The sequence below is a fragment of the Platichthys flesus genome, chromosome 9, assembly GCF_949316205.1.
Source record: "Platichthys flesus chromosome 9, fPlaFle2.1, whole genome shotgun sequence".
In the NCBI taxonomy this organism is placed as follows: domain Eukaryota; kingdom Metazoa; phylum Chordata; class Actinopteri; order Pleuronectiformes; family Pleuronectidae; genus Platichthys; species Platichthys flesus.
Window position 1 is genome coordinate 21,212,173 of NC_084953.1, and position 16,495 is coordinate 21,228,667.

Consider the following 16,495-nt stretch of genomic DNA (forward strand, 5'->3'; position numbering starts at 1 on the left):
ACTTATAAACTAAATATTCTCATATCTGTCTCATAAAATCAAAATATTATAAACTGTATTTAAATTATTGTTCAGTCAAGTGATGAGGCTTTGGGATAAATGATTGCTTGTCTCATTCCCTCTCAAATAATGACCATAACAAAGGTTCTAAACTATGGAAGATGTTTTGGTTTAGTGTTAAGTGTCTTATTGTTGTGTCAGGTGAGTTATATTAAACCTATTATGTCTCCAGCTGACCAGGTGGACATCCACTTACTACGCTGTCAGCAGCTGAGGCTGTATATATTGAAAGCAGCGCGGGCCCTGCTCTCTCATCAGGACAAACTTAGACAGATCCTGTCTCAGCCGGCAGTCCTGGACATTGGACCCAACCCCAGTGGTGAGACATCAATAATTTAAGCAAAGGAAATAAGTTGATACAACCCTAACCCTACTTATATGTTGCTTAGGGTCTTACGTAGTCATTTGTTGTTTCTTCTTATTTAATGTATTTTAGATCTACTTCCATAGATGGTTTTCCCAGTTCAGTAATCTTGGTTGAAATAGAAAATGTAATATGTACTCTCCTACTTTGGGGGTTCTATCATAGCACCCAGTGGGTGGAATTGCACAATTAGTGAATCTTTTTGAGACAACACAGCTCCTGTGTGGGAGCACAAATTCAGCAGTGTCTGATTAGCCAGCCTGTTTACATAGCACATTGTGGAAGTTTTCCTGAGATTATAGGAGATGTAGGTGGATGTAAACTAAGGTGCAGAGCACAGTTTTAACAAACATTTTATACTAACATATCGTATGTACCTTTGTTAAAAATGTCAAATTAGATTTTGATGTCTCAACACACCTATCATCTCTTTGTGTTTGCAGAGGATCCAGTGGTGTTATCTCCTGATATGGGAGACTTGTCTCCTGAGGGTCCACTGCCTCCACTGATCCTCCTGCAGCAGCTCCTGTCCGCTGCCACTCAGCCCTCACCGATGAAAGCCATTTTTGACAGACAAGAGATGGAGGTGAGTCAATAGACCTCCCGGTTGCAACCTGGTCATAAGTGATACCAGCAGAATGGTTCAGCTGCTCTGTTTAGTTGGACCTCAGTTTATCTTTGTATCTCTGGACATATAGGCAGCGGCTCTGGCAGTGTGTCAGTACCTGGCTGTGGAATCAGCACACCCATCTTCTCCCCTGTTCGAAGAGAGCAGCTCCAGTGAGGCCACCACACCTGTCACCATACAACATGTCAGACCACCTAAACAGAAGAAACAGAAGACGTCCCCTGTCCCTCCATTACCCTTAGTCCTCCAGCTCATGGAAATGGGGTTTCCGCGCAAGAATATTGAGTTTGCATTGAAGTCTCTGTCTGGAACTACCAGCAGTACCTCTGGTGCTCCAGGTATATGATTATATACCATAAAACTAAATTAGTGAATATGTTGGAGTGCTTGCTTTTGAAACGTTCAACCTCTGTCTATATCAATGTAGCTAAGACTCTGTTACTATCACAGCAGCTGTGCGTACTATATCTGAATCTCTATATTTTAACATAACGTTTTGAAATATACTTTGGAGAGTAACTGAGCATGTACATCAGGTGTGGAGGCTCTGGTAAGCTGGCTGCTGGACCATCCGGACGTTCATGTCACTGAGCTGTCAGATGCCGACACTGTGTCAGATGAATACTCTGATGAGGAGGTGCTCGAGGAGCTGGAGGAGGCTGAGCCGACATTCTCTGTGGTACTTTATTCTTTTGTTTTTTATTTCTGCCATAACTCACTCAGTATTGACGACTAGATGTAATATTCCTTGTGTTTTACATTAGCCATCAGGTGCAGTGGTGACTGAAAGCCAGACGTTTAAGAAGAGATCAGATTTCCAAAGCAATGATGATTATGCTGTGTATATCAGAGAAAACATTCAGGTAAGAGCAGCATCATTTTCCTGAATCTGGTTGAAAGAATCATGACATGAGCCTGAATGATCACGGACTTCTGTGCAGGTGGGGATGATGGTGAAGTGCTGCCGAACGTATGAGGAAGTGTATGATGGAGATGTGGGGAAAGTGATTAAACTGGACCGAGATGGACTCCATGATTTAAACGTGCAGTGTGACTGGCAACAGAAAGGAGGAACGTACTGGGTCCGCTACATCCACATCGAGCTACTTGGTAAGTTCGAGATTTCACTGTGATGCTGGTAATTATCGGTGACTCACGCTGGAGAAACTTTGGCCACTTTTTTCCCCCTAAAACCCTTTGACCTGTTTTGGGTCATTATTTCCTTTACCAGGATTCCCACCACAAACTTCTCCATCCCATATAAAAATCGGTGACAAAGTGAGGGTGAAACCCACAGTCACAACGCCAAAGTACAAATGGGGCTCTGTCACTCATAGGAGTGTGGGAGTGGTGAAAGGTAAGCTGTCACTTGTAGCCCTTAATCTTGTATTATGTCCATTTTGAACTTTTTTTATAACCTGCTTCTAATGAACACATCTTTTTGTTTAAGGTTCCTCTGTGCTCTCTACTAATAGACCTTACCATTTTGTTTTAGCTTTCAGTGCCAATGGAAAGGATGTAATAGTAGACTTCTCTCAGCAGTCCCACTGGACTGGCTTGTTGTCTGAGATGGAGCTTGTGCCCAGTGTTCACCCGGGAGTGAGGTAAGGATATGTTTAAGATCCCTCTCTACCCAGTTACAGTATCTATGTATCCCAACATGTCGTTTCAATGCCATATCTGAACTATTTGCAGGTGTGATGGCTGTCAGATGTTCCCAATAAATGGTGCCAGGTTCAAATGTAGGAGCTGTGACGACTTTGACTTCTGTGAAAACTGCTTCAAGACGCGCAAACATAACACCAGACATTCCTTTGGCAGAATCAACGAGCCTGGTTTGTCACATGTTCTGTCATATATTGTGTTGTTTGTGTGTGTGTGTGTGTGTGTGTGTGTGTGTGTGTGTGTGTGTGTGTGTGTGTGTGTGTGTGTGTGTGTGTGTGTGTGTGTGTGTGTGTGTGTGTGTGTGTGTGTGTGTGTGTGTGTGTGTGTGTGTGTGTGTGTGTGTGTGTGTGTGTGTGTGTGTGTGTGTGTGTGTGTGTGTGTGTGTGTGTACATTTGTGTGAAGCTGTTCATCTTCCCTTCCATCAGGCCAGTCTCCTTCATTCTGCGGCCGCTCAGGAAAACAGCTCAAGAAGCATCACAGCAGCCAGCGCGGGATGCTGATTGACGATTGGTCTCGTGCCGTCAAGACCCTCAGCGTCTCCTCCTCGGTTAACCAGGCCTCACGGCTCATTGACTGCAGTGATCAGTGTTGGCAGTCCTCCGGCTCACAGGGAAAGGCAAGAGATTGAATTCCATACGCTAATGTGATGAAGGACAGCTATTAAGCTATCTTTATTGAAGTGTAATGCATCAGCTGAGAGGATTTGTCATTCTTCACTCTGCAGCACTGGATTCGTCTGGAGCTTTTCCCTGACGTACTTGTACACAGGCTGAAGATGACTGTGGACCCCGCAGACAGCAGCTACATGCCGTCACTAGTGGTGGTGTCAGGTCGGTTATATAGTTTTAAGTGTTGCCCCTCAGTTCACACATGTAGTGGGCATTCTTGCCATCAAACAGTTGTATGGTGCAGGTTTGAAGTTTGCCCCTGAGTCGTTCCCCTTGAATAATCAATATGCTGATTTTCCCATTGTTAAAAAGAGACATGTTTATTTCTTTGAAGATAAGAGACATTTTTCATCAGCATATGTACATTTGATTTAATATACAGGTGGAAGCTCTTTGAACAACTTGATTGAGCTGAAGACAATCAACATCAATCCCACAGACACCACCGTCCTCCTGCTGAGTGACTGCACTGAGGTTGGTTGGTTTAGTTTGACGTCAACTTTTAATCGTTGCTTTTTACTGTAGAATTAATGTTGTGATAACCCGAAGGATGTTTTCAACAGTATCACAGGTACATTGAGATCGCAATCAAGCAGTGCCGCAGCTCTGGTATAGACTGCAAGATTCACGGACTTGGCATTGTGGGGCGCATCAGAGCGGAGGATGAAGACCTTGCCACGGTCCCTTTCCTGGCAACTGACAATGAAGAAGAGGATGATGACAAAACCGCCACCGGGAGGTACAGCCAATCATAGAATGAATATTTTAGAAGTGAATGAATGCTCTCAGTACCTTAATGAATGTGTTGGCTGTTGTCTTAGCTACAAGCGAACAGGCTCTTCTTTATTTCAGTTTGGGTGCAAAACATGTGTCAGCTGACATACCAGTATATGCTCACAGGTACATGGCATAATGTCCTTATGAAAGGTTGACATAAGGTACATTAAGAGTTTGTTAATATATTCCTGTAATTTCAGAAAGCTATGTCCATAAGAAAACAGCAGTTTTTTAAATGTTCAAGTAATTAAGACGAGAAAAATGAAGTAGAAAGGACAATAGTTAATATTCATGCTCTCGCTGTGTTTTTTGTTTTGTCCCTTAGTCTTGCTCGAAAGAAGTCATCAGGTCTGGATTCAGCGGCCACCATCAGGACCAAAGTGTTTGTGTGGGGTCTGAATGATAAGGATCAACTGGGAGGACTAAAGGGTTCAAAGGTGTGTAGCCTGCTATGTAATGATTCTAGTTCAAGTTCAAGGCTTGTGTTTATATTTCCCAAATTAGTGGAAAGACTGACTGTTGTTAGCAGAATAAATGCAAACTTTGTTTAATTCAGGATGTGCATATAGTAGTTATTATTCAGACACTTACATGTAATCTACTAAAAAGGTGCCAGTAATATTTGCTGTTTCGGTAGCTAGTTTCAAAATGCCACATTCTTAGAATCTGCTAGGGCTGTATCAAAATCTGTTCCTGCATATTATAAAAATAATCATACAAATTACAAATTACTTTGTATTAAAAGTACTCATGCAGCAAAATGGTACATTTTAGTGTGGTGTATAATTGCTCATCAAATATTTGGATCATCACTGCTTCATTAACAGACGATTAGAAATATTTACACAGCTGTTTTTTATTAATTATATCTATAGATTTGTATTTTTTTAAACTGAGGCCTTGACTGTTAAAGCGTTGCTTGCAAAGTAGGAAGAATTACTTTAGCTATCAGGTGAATTTAGCAAAGGAAAAACAACAGTTTCCCTTTTTAAAAGTTGCAGAAAATACTAATAATGAAGTTCAGTACAAGTTTTCTAAAATTTAACCCTAAGTACAGCACACAAGGTTAATCACTGGGTCTGTAATCACGCTTTTGTGTGTTCTTCACAGATTAAGGTTCCTTCATTCTCTGAAACCCTATCTGGTCTCAATGTGGTACAAGTGGCCGGTGGTTCAAAAAGCCTGTTTGCAGGTGAGTGTTTAATGATTTACGGGTGGATTCAGTAATGTAACTAGCATGTATGGTGTATATAAAGTAACACTGTCTTTGTCATGGTGCAGTGACAGTCGAAGGGAAGATCTATGCTTGTGGAGAGGCCACTAATGGCAGGTTGGGCCTGGGTCTCTCCAGTGGGACCATCCCCATCCCCCGTCAGATCACTGCGCTTAGTAACTACGTGGTAAAGAAGGTCGCTGTGCATTCTGGAGGGCGCCACGCCATGGCCCTGACTGTGGATGGGAAGGTGTTCTCCTGGGGAGAGGGAGACGACGGAAAACTGGGACACTTCAGCAGAATGTATGTTATTCTTTACAGATACACCCCTTTGTTCTTAGAGAATAACTTTTTTAGAAATCCTTATCATTGCTCTGCCAGAGAAATGATTTGTGTGAGTCAGCAAACACTTGTATATCTGTTTGGGTATTCACCATGATTTCAGATGTCTTTGCTCCAGGCTTTTAAACATTGTGAGTCAACAGTTTTGCTCTTGACATTTGCAAGTATTGGCTAAATGGAAATATTTTATGATTTTCCTTCAGCATCTAAAAGAAAACAATGATTCTTTTATCAGGAACTGTGACAAACCTCGGTTAATTGAAGCCCTGAAAACCAAGCGCATCCGTGACATTGCCTGCGGCAGCTCTCACAGTGCGGCAATCACCTCCAGTGGGGAGTTATACAGCTGGGGTTTGGGGGAATACGGCCGCCTTGGACATGGTGACAACACTACCCAGCTGAGACCTAAACTGGTATGAAGCGCTCTAATTTGTACAGCTGTTGCACTAACATTAGCAGATATTTGCACTCAGTGCCAGGCTGTTTTGTATTGTTTTCCTGCTCTAAATTCATGTATACTATGAAGTGTTTAAATTGACCATGCACTCCTGGTTGCTCTGTCTTCATCATCTAGGTTAAAGTGCTTCTCGGACATCGTGTTATCCAGGTGGCTTGTGGGAGCAGGGATGCCCAAACTCTAGCTCTTACTGATGAAGGTATTTTTGTTGATGCATTTAAAGATATGATGTGCAGTCTGGGTTTTAAAGAGCCATAGTGTTGCTTGTATCTCATGTTGTAAAATCATGTCCACAAGGATTCACTTGCACGTCTCAGGCAGTAAACCATCAGGAGTCATAATGCTCCAATGTTGGAATATTTAAAGAAAAAGGGTCACAAAGGAAATGTTAATCTTTAATTAACACAAAGACTCCACAAATCACCTTAGACAGTCCCTAGAAGTACGTTTTCTTTTGACATGGACGTATGTATTTCAGGTTGGTAATGTATGTTTTTATTTCTATTAGGGTTGGTGTTCTCCTGGGGTGATGGGGACTTTGGAAAGCTGGGTCGTGGAGGCAGCGAGGGCTGCAACATCCCACAGAACATAGAGAGGCTCAACGGACAGGGCGTCTGCCAAATAGAATGTGGAGCTCAGTTCTCCCTGGCTCTCACCAAATCTGGAGTGGTGTGGACCTGGTAAGATGGATGAATGATATAATTACATGATCAATCATTATCTGCTCTTTGGCTTTCATCTGACGGTTTACCGTTCGTGTTTCCAATCAGGGGAAAAGGCGACTATTTCCGATTGGGCCACGGCACAGACGTCCATGTACGGAAACCCCAGATGGTGGAAGGACTGAGAGCCAAAAAGATAGTCCATGTTGCTGTTGGAGCACTGCATTGCCTAGCTGTCACAGAAACTGGACAGGTTTGCATTGACCTCCACTAAATCTAGTTTTATAACAGCACATCATTCAGGCATTCTGCTCATTTACAGCCATGGCAGTGGTCCATCTGTGCGTTTGTCCTCCTGTAGTGGGAGTTTATAAACCTACTCTCAATCACCTCTGATCTTTGCTGTTATACAGATTATTTCACCTTCTCTCAGAGAAAATTTGTTCATACTTGCACTCTCGATGATGTTTAAACAGTTTTAAAGGCTATTTAAATGTTTGTGTGTGCTGTAAACTCAACTCTGAGCCAAATGAAACATGTGTGATGAATTCTGTGTCTCTGTCAGGTGTATGCGTGGGGTGACAATGATCACGGGCAGCAGGGGAACGGCACCACTACAGTCAACAGGAAGCCAACCCTGGTTCAGGGTCTGGAGGGACAGAAGATCACCCGAGTGGCCTGTGGCTCCTCCCACAGCGTGTCCTGGACCACGGTAGACGTGACTACACCCTCTGTTCACGAGCCCGTCCTTTTCCAGACGGCCAGAGACTCCCTTGGAGCTTCTTATTTGGGTAATACTCCTCCTTAATTGCGCCCAATCTTTGTTTTTGTGAGTATAATGATTTTTTTTTCAAGATGTGAACTAGCTCTTAAGTAATTTCTGGACTCAGCAGAGACTTTTGCTTTTGCTCCTGTGCATTATCAGACCTGCACAGGTCTAAAAGATGATGGCTGGAGTCTCTTGAAAGAGCCTCCAACAAGTGTCTCATTGTTTTGGTGTTGTACACCACAGGTGTCCAATCAGACATTGACTCATCGGCGGTTAACAACAAGATGAGCGGTCAGAGCAACGTGAAGTCCAATCGACCTTCGTTGGCCAAGATTCTTCTCAGTCTGGATGGAAACCCGGCAAAACAGCAGGGTCTGTCTCATGTGCTGTCCGCTCTGCAAATCATGTATGCAAGGTAAGTTTCAACCACAGAGTATAGAAAGACCTCTCCTGATGGTCCGGAAGACAAGATGGTTAAAGTGCAGTTTCTTCAAATTTTCAGTGTGAGGCAGTCTGAGAAACCTTGGCTGAAAATGCAGGATATAGAAGTTAATATAGATCGCACATTTCTCGGAGCTTAGTTAAATTATAGAATCATCATAGCATCTGTTGCATAAATACAGCTGAAGAAAAATGAATAACATGGCTGCATGGCTCCCTTGGTTTCTGCCCCTGGACCTGGTGGCGCTGCGGCCGGACTCAGCGCCTTCTCCCGGCTGTGGATCAGAATATCGTGCAGCCTTATATTATAATATATTATAATCTTTAATTCCAGGTCAAGGTATCTTTAATTTGCAAATTTAGGAAGTTTAATCATAGTGAGATAATGCTCTACATGGCCTCTAAATTAATGAATGTGTTGAGTGGTACCATTACTTTTAATTGGTGAGGATTACAGTTGACTGAATGTGTTGTGTGTTTATGCAGGGATGCAGTTGTTGATGCTCTGATGCCAGCCTGCATGATTATGCCATTGGAGTGTCCCTCCAGCTCACCTGTTCCCCCATCAGACTCCTCGTCCTCATCAAGTGTGAGTGATGATGAAGGTCCCCCAATCCCGCCGGATACTGAGGATCGGATCAGCCCCAATCCCTGGCAGGACAAGAAGGGCGAGGTAAGGAAGATAACAGTATGGCTTTCAATATGGAATACCAAACCCTCTTTAAAACTAAACTTTATAAATGGAAGTAAGGTCGTTACAAAGCCATTTGTTTTATTTATTTTATAAATTTGTTCTCATGATATTGCTGCCTACACTATGTTTTGTGCTGAACTCCTAGAAAAAAATTACACCATGCTATGTGCATTATTATCCATAATGACCAGGTGTGTAAATACAACCATCAGCAATTTGTATTTGGGTCCAACTAGGAAATAACAGAAACTCTCAGAGGGTTTTGTCCATAATTATAGTTCGGTTTTCCATCACAACATTCTCAGTTTTTATCCTTGGTGGTAAAAGTTGTAATCTTTGGTTCTCAATCAAGACATATGTCAGATATCATACATTTGATATCATGTCATGCTCAACCACAGTACGATTTCAAACTGTTTGAAGTAGAAATTGTTTTCAACACAATCAAATTATTGTTAAACAAAAAATGAACTCATTAGAATACTTCCAAGTATAGTCAGAGGTGGGACCAAGTCATTTTTTTGCAAGTCCCAAGTAAGTCTCAAGTCTTTGCCCTCAAGTCCCGAGTCAAGTCCCAAGTCAAGACAGGCAAGTCCCGAGTCAAGTCCAAAGTCAAGACTGACAAGTCTCAAGTCAAGTCCAAGTCCTGTAGTTTGAGTTTCGAGTCTTTTCGAGTCCTTTTGATCACTGAGTAATAATATATTTACACAGATCATGTATGCTTTTAAAATCTGTATTTATTTATTTATTAAAACAAGTGCAATTGAAATTACAAAAAAAATTGTGCCAACATTGCACTTCCTTATTGCACTATTAACCAGTCATTTTTAACATTTAACTCATATTTTGCAAGAATATTCTTCATTTTAAACCACTCCTACAGAATGAACACATTTGAAAAAACAAGTGCAACTGTAATTATTTGTACAAAAGTGCTAACATTGTATTTTGCATTTTAACTAGTTCCACAGCAGTTTCTGTCCTGTCCTGTGTTTATCTCATCTCATTTATCTCACCTCATATTGTCTGTGTGTGTGTACATGTGAGAAACATAACAAATACATGAACATGAACATTTCTGTCCTGTCCTGTGTTTATCTCATCTCATTTATCTTACCTCATATTGTCTGTGTGTGTGTGTACATGTGAGAAACATAACAAATACTTGAACATAACAATGAACAGGGTTGTGCTTTTTATATGTCAGGGCCCTATGCTGAATTCATTTGCAAAAGACCAAATTGGCCAAAAGTCTGTCAGTCATTTGTGCACGATGTGGACGTAGTATGATTCCACCCAGTGCCGCTGCGAGCCATTTTGGTGCCCTAAGCATAACTCCTCTATGATTACATTAAAAAATCATCAATAATAGTCAATCTTCTTTAACTTTTTTTGAGCAATTTTATATATCTCTTGTTCTGCCTTTTTTGTGATATACATGGCTAAAAGGTACCTAATATTTCTATACTGAAATAATATCGGCATTATAATTGTAAGCTAATTTATTTAATGACGTTATTGTTGAGGGTTGATTTGTATTTCCGGTTTTAAGTGGGTTGTTGGTGGTGACTCTTATTTTGAAAGGGGGTTTTAAAGGAAGTGGGTGCTGTGATTAGTGAAGTTGTAAAATGAACGGAGAATAAACCTGTGTGCTGTCCCGAGCGCATGACCTGCTCTCATGTCCTTTGTCGGCTGAAGCCGGACTTATGATACAACCAAACGCTCGGCTACATAATTATAATAACTATGATGATTTTTCAGTTGCTTTTTTTTGGTGCCCCCTCAGGACTTGGTACCCGACGCACAGCGCTTAGTGCGCGTTTTGGGAGCGGCGGCGCTGCACACACACACACAGACGCACACAAACACGATGACAGATACAGAGCGCTCCTTAATAACATACTTTTTAATCTTTGTGTTTTGGGGACAGGAGCAAGTCTTAACAAGTCAAACGGCTCAAGTCCAAGTGAAGTCACGAGTCATTGATTTTGAAGTCCAAGTCGAGTTGCAAGTCTCTTTACATTTTGTCAAGTCGAGTCTAAAGTCATCAAATTCATGACTCGAGTCTGACTCGAGTCCAAGTCATGTGACTCGAGTCCACACCTCTGAGTATAGTAGATTCAACATAGCACTCAACTTTAAAATAGATATATCTTAAATATAGTTCTGAAATAAGTTGATACAAACATATACAGTATGTAACACCATTAAATAGTTGTAGGTGTCTAAATGTAACGTACATTTTATGTAAAAAGGCCAAGCCAATATACAACCCTCCATGAATTATTCCTTAGGAAATCTGAGAGAACGTAAAAAAATAATAAATAAAAATTGTCTCACAATGTTAAAGAGAGAAAACAATTGCACCTCCTGATCCCGATATGCACCGAAATTAAATGAGTTCTTCCCTTACCCCTCATTATATCTATTCTGTAGTTTTTGGCTAATCTTGCTCACAAACAAACACACAAACCAACAAGCAAACAAATGGACAAGGGTGAAGACGTCATCTCAATGGTTGAGTTGATGGTTAATTGTGTGTTTTTGTGGGTTTAGAATCCTTCTTCAGAAGATGCTGTCACCCCATCAGCTGTGACTCCGTCTGCCTCTGGCGCCTCCTCACGTCCCTTCATCCCTGTCACTGATGATCCAGGAGCAGCCAGCATCATAGCCGAGACCATGACAAAGACTAAAGAGGTTGGTTTGTCTAAGGATAAACCGATATGAGTGTTTGGTGAAACCATTACATCTCCAGTATATACTAAACTCATTGTGTCCATCTCCAGGACTCAGAGAGCCAGAGCAAAGTGGTCGGTCCAGAGCCTCAGTACCTGGACGAGTTCACCAGCCTTCTTGTGCCTGATGACACGCGAGTAATGGTGGACGTGCTCAAACTGGCTGTGTCATGTCGCTCTGGAGAGAAGGGCAAAGAGGTGCTGTCTGCTGTCCTGTCTGGCATGGGCACAGCTTATCCACAGGTAATGTTTGAGTATCCATGTGTGTGCAGGCCTGTGATAAATTGGAAGTCAGCCGTTAACGTCAGATGTTTGGCTCTGGATTATGTGCAGGTTGCTGACATGCTGCTGGAGTTGTGCGTCACTGAGTTGGAGGACGTTGCCACGGATTCACAGAGTGGCCGTCTGTCCTCCCAGCCAGTTGTTGTAGAGAGCAGCCACCCGTACACAGATGACACCTCTACAAGTGGCACTGTGAAGATCCCAGGTAAACAGAAAAATATGGCACAAACCTGGAGTGATTATTTGTTTAACACATAAATTGGTAAATATGTTTAACTTGAATGAACAAAACAATTTCCTCCGTTGAATATACACAATTTTCCTCTTGTTTTTAAGGCGCTGAGGGTCTAAGGATAGAATTTGACCGACAGTGTTCAACTGAGAGACGCCACGACCCACTGACAATCATGGATGGAGCCAATAGGATTGTCTCTGTTAGATCAGGTGATGAGAGGAAGGCAGTGAAACATATTTGTCATCATACACGAGTAAAGCCAATGGATCAAAAATGAACATGGTGACATGGTGTGCATGTGTTTCAGGTCGGGAGTGGTCTGACTGGTCCAGTGAGTTAAGGATCCCTGGAGATGAACTCAAGTGGAAATTCACCAGTGATGGCTCTGTCAATGGCTGGGGCTGGCGCTTCACTGTCTATCCCATCATGCCTGCTGCTGGTGAGCAACATACATGGTCACATTGGTATTGATACCACATGTTTACATACTCTGAGTGGCATATCATAAACATAATGTATTTACAAAAAACACACCCGACAAAAAAGACACCCGGCATCAAATTACATCGAAGGCTGTTATAAACAAGTGTACATGATGCTGTGGAATGAGGCAGTAGTTAACTGAACCTGAAGTCCATCCAGCCTGGATATGGTGATTCTTTATGTTTCTGGTTTGAGCCACGATTGACTTAAGTTTTCCAAAGACTGCAGAATGTTAATGAAAGACTGCTTTGTTATAAATGTTATTGACATACACACACTGTGAAGTGTTATGACCCTTAGTCTTTTTAATGTCTTTTCTCAGGTCCCAAAGACTTGCTGTCTGATCGCTGCATCCTGTCCTGCCCCTCCATGGACTTGGTCACATGTCTCCTGGACTTCAGGCTGAACTTCGCCTCCAACAGGAGCATCGTGCCTCGTTTAGCTGCTTCACTTGCAGCTTGTGCCCAACTTAGTGCACTCGGTACAGTGTGATTGTCTTTGTTCACCATGATTTATGTTTTACTATAGTCAAAATAAAGGCAGAATTCACTAGAATTTTTAAGTTAATGTTAGGTCAAAATATTTATGTCAGGAATTAAATATATCATCTTTTTGTATTTTATTTGATTCAGCTGCTGGACACAGGATGTGGGCTCTGCAGAGACTACGGAAGCTCCTGACCACGGAGTATGGCCAGTCCATCAACATAAACAGGCTGCTGGGAGACAGTGACGGCGAGGCCCGCTCTATGGTGAGCACAGTCTGACTGCACAGATCGTAGATGCTTAATACTCGACTGTGTTATGGTTACTATTATATTATTTGGTCCTATCTGTACGATTGTTTTATATAATGAAAGATGTACGAATCTTTCATATGTCTTTTTATGCCATACCCAGATTGTCAGGTTGTTTCAGTTATGCTGATGTTCTAGAAATCAATGTGTGTCAAGTACTTTTCAAGTAAATCAAGTTTTTTTTAAGGTTAATCTTATTCCCGAAATGTGATTTATTGCTTTGTTTTGCATTGTGTAATTAATTATAATATAAATATATAATAATAACCATCCAATAGAATGTTAGGACCAATATTAATAAAAATAAAGTAAGTAATTTTAAGAATAATTTATTAATAAATGACATGTTCTTTCAGACTTTCACAGGCAGTGCTCTGGCCGCTCTGGTGAAGGGTCTGCCTGAGGCTCTGCAGAGGCAGTATGAGTATGAGGACCCCATCGTCAGGGGAGGGAAGCAGCTGCTTCATAGTCCATTTTTCAAGGTATGATAATAGTTGCATCTTCACACACACGGCACCATATGTTGAGAATATAGTGTATGGACATTAATTATTAAATGCTGTTTTCTCTTAGAGTCTAATTTTAATGTTTTGTCCAGGTCTTGGTTGCACTTGCCTGTGATCTTGAGCTTGACACTTTACCCTGCTGTGCTGAGACCCATAAGTGGGCCTGGTTCCGCAGATACTGCACTGCCTCTAGAGTGGCTGTGGCTCTAGACAAGAGGACCTCTCAACCAAGACCCTTCCTGGATGAGGTGGGTGTGCCAGGCTGCGATGTCTCTGCCAGCCCTCACTTATTCCTTTATCACACTTTGATCTGAGAATGGTCTTAATCCCTTTTCTTCCATCATACATTTATTTCCCTTTGAAGGTTACAAAGAAAATTCGTGAGCTTATGGCCGATCACGAGAGCATGAACGGCCTCCATGAGAGTCACGACTTGTTCAAGCGCGAGCACGATGAGCAGCTTGTTCAGTGGATGAACCGGCGACCAGATGACTGGACCCTCTCAGCCGGGGGTAGCGGCACCATCTATGGCTGGGGCCACAACCACAGAGGGCAGCTTGGGGGCATAGAGGGTGCGAAGGTCAAAGTACCCACTCCCACTGAAGCCCTCGCCACGCTGAGGCCAGTGCAGCTTATTGGGGGGGAGCAGACTCTGTTTGCTGTCACTGCCGATGGAAAGGTCTGTTCAGATGACCCACCGTCACCTTTTATCAAACACTATAAACCCTTTGTGTGGACATGTATATGATGTTGATACTAATGGTTTTTTATTCGATCCTCAGCTGTATGCAACAGGATATGGAGCAGGGGGTAGACTGGGTATTGGTGGCACGGAGTCTGTGTCCACCCCCACATTACTGGAGTCCATCCAACACGTGTTCATCCGGAAGGTGGCTGTGAACTCTGGAGGGAAGCACTGCCTGGCGCTGTCCTCTGAGGGAGAAGTCTACTCATGGGGAGAGGCTGAGGATGGAAAACTTGGCCATGGGAACAGAAGGTCGAGACTCACTTGGTCACTTTGCACCTTGAATTTTCAGCTCATTGCACACACAATATTATGAACCTATGTCACTGTAACACATAAGAACAAAGACCATGAAAAATGATTGTGCTTTTATAGTAACTGTGAGTCCTCTTGGCTTTAGCCCCTGTGACCGTCCTCGTGTAATTGAGTCCCTGAGGGGAGTTGAAGTGGTGGATATCGCTGCCGGTGGAGCACACAGCGCCTGTATCACTACCAGCGGAGAGCTCTTTACGTGGGGCAAGGGTCGCTATGGACGACTGGGCCACGGAGACAGTGAGGACCAGCTTAAACCAAAGCTGGTCAGTCAATGCTTTAACACTTTGTCACACAAACCAAAATGTTGTGCACTTACCATGAAATCATCCCTTTTTGAGACCTCAGTTTCAGAAATCCCACTTGCCAGCTCTCCGACAAGGTTTTCCAAGCAATTACAGTGAGATAAAGCTTGTGTTTTTTGTCTTTGTTGTTTATCCAGGTGGATGCGCTGCAGGGTCACAGGGTCATTGATGTAGCCTGCGGTAGCGGGGACGCCCAGACACTGTGTCTAAGTGATGATGACATGGTCTGGTCTTGGGGAGACGGGGACTATGGCAAATTGGGCCGAGGAGGCAGCGATGGCTGCAAAATCCCCATGAAGGTAAGTCAAATGACACAGTGGTGTGTACTGGAGGTCAGCAAAGGCATCACTATACACTTGTCTTGTTTCTTAGTTCTTTTGTATAGTACGAGTCAAGCAAAAGAGCATCATCACAACAACAGCCTGCATGTTCTTGTTATATATAATTCTTCAAATCCTCATTTGATCACCAAAAACACTGTTTAGTTTTCACATTTCAACCCTCAGATTTTTCTCATTATATTTTAATGAAGCAACACAAGTTCGATTTTTAAATGTATGATAGCATTGAGGGTGATGTGGTGCATCAATCCATAGATTAATGAATTATTTTATTCTTTATTATGGTCTTCAGATTGACTCTCTCACCGGCCTTGGAGTCGTCAAAGTGGAATGTGGCTCTCAGTTTTCTGTGGCTCTTACCAAGTCAGGGGCAGTGTACACATGGTATGTACACTATGATTCTGAGTTACAGAGTTTTTTTAAATCACCATCAAATGTTAGAATCAAGATGTTAATTGTGTTATTTTATACTGTACTTCTAAGGGGGAAAGGGGACTATCATCGACTTGGCCATGGCTCTGACGACCATGTTCGACGGCCCAGACAGGTCCAGGGGCTACAAGGGAAGAAGGTCATCGCCATAGCTACTGGGTCATTGCACTGTGTGTGCTGCACAGAGGATGGTAAGAAGGACCCCTGTTTGTTGATCCCTTTTTGCCATGTGTTATCAATGACTCCCTACAGTTCAGTTGGTTTGGAGTGCACTGCACTGAAAGCATTCCTGTTGTGTTTGGCACAGGAGAAGTGTATACATGGGGCGACAATGATGAGGGCCAACTTGGAGATGGGACCACTAATGCCATCCAGAGGCCACGGCTGGTGGCAGCGCTGCAGGGCAAGAAAATCAACAGGGTGGCCTGTGGCTCTGCTCACACCCTCGCCTGGTCCACAAGCAAGCCCACTAATGCCGGGAAACTCCCTGCACAGGTACTCAGCTTACATACCCACACTGTGAATGGAGCTTAACTTGGCCCTTTTATTTTTTTATCGCTGGCCTGAAATCACAGCTTCCAG

At 42.8% G+C, this 16,495-nt stretch overlaps 1 protein-coding gene across 1 annotated transcript in view; it reads left to right on the plus strand.

Moving 5' to 3' along the window:
- Nucleotides 1-16,495, plus strand: part of herc2 (HECT and RLD domain containing E3 ubiquitin protein ligase 2) — a 41,917-nt gene that overhangs the window by 20,483 nt on the left and 4,939 nt on the right. The window contains 39 exon segments of the mRNA XM_062395687.1: nucleotides 233-379; nucleotides 868-1,010; nucleotides 1,123-1,390; nucleotides 1,589-1,731; nucleotides 1,817-1,915; nucleotides 1,994-2,162; nucleotides 2,284-2,409; nucleotides 2,548-2,656; nucleotides 2,748-2,887; nucleotides 3,144-3,334; nucleotides 3,443-3,548; nucleotides 3,769-3,860; nucleotides 3,950-4,125; nucleotides 4,489-4,600; nucleotides 5,274-5,355; nucleotides 5,445-5,679; nucleotides 5,954-6,131; nucleotides 6,293-6,374; nucleotides 6,684-6,855; nucleotides 6,946-7,090; nucleotides 7,403-7,628; nucleotides 7,850-8,021; nucleotides 8,534-8,720; nucleotides 11,298-11,438; nucleotides 11,528-11,719; nucleotides 11,810-11,963; nucleotides 12,095-12,202; nucleotides 12,301-12,432; nucleotides 12,799-12,957; nucleotides 13,109-13,227; nucleotides 13,629-13,754; nucleotides 13,871-14,026; nucleotides 14,143-14,457; nucleotides 14,561-14,775; nucleotides 14,924-15,101; nucleotides 15,278-15,439; nucleotides 15,774-15,865; nucleotides 15,965-16,104; nucleotides 16,221-16,432. Coding sequence (XP_062251671.1) covers nucleotides 233-379; nucleotides 868-1,010; nucleotides 1,123-1,390; nucleotides 1,589-1,731; nucleotides 1,817-1,915; nucleotides 1,994-2,162; nucleotides 2,284-2,409; nucleotides 2,548-2,656; nucleotides 2,748-2,887; nucleotides 3,144-3,334; nucleotides 3,443-3,548; nucleotides 3,769-3,860; nucleotides 3,950-4,125; nucleotides 4,489-4,600; nucleotides 5,274-5,355; nucleotides 5,445-5,679; nucleotides 5,954-6,131; nucleotides 6,293-6,374; nucleotides 6,684-6,855; nucleotides 6,946-7,090; nucleotides 7,403-7,628; nucleotides 7,850-8,021; nucleotides 8,534-8,720; nucleotides 11,298-11,438; nucleotides 11,528-11,719; nucleotides 11,810-11,963; nucleotides 12,095-12,202; nucleotides 12,301-12,432; nucleotides 12,799-12,957; nucleotides 13,109-13,227; nucleotides 13,629-13,754; nucleotides 13,871-14,026; nucleotides 14,143-14,457; nucleotides 14,561-14,775; nucleotides 14,924-15,101; nucleotides 15,278-15,439; nucleotides 15,774-15,865; nucleotides 15,965-16,104; nucleotides 16,221-16,432 — 6,101 coding nt within the window.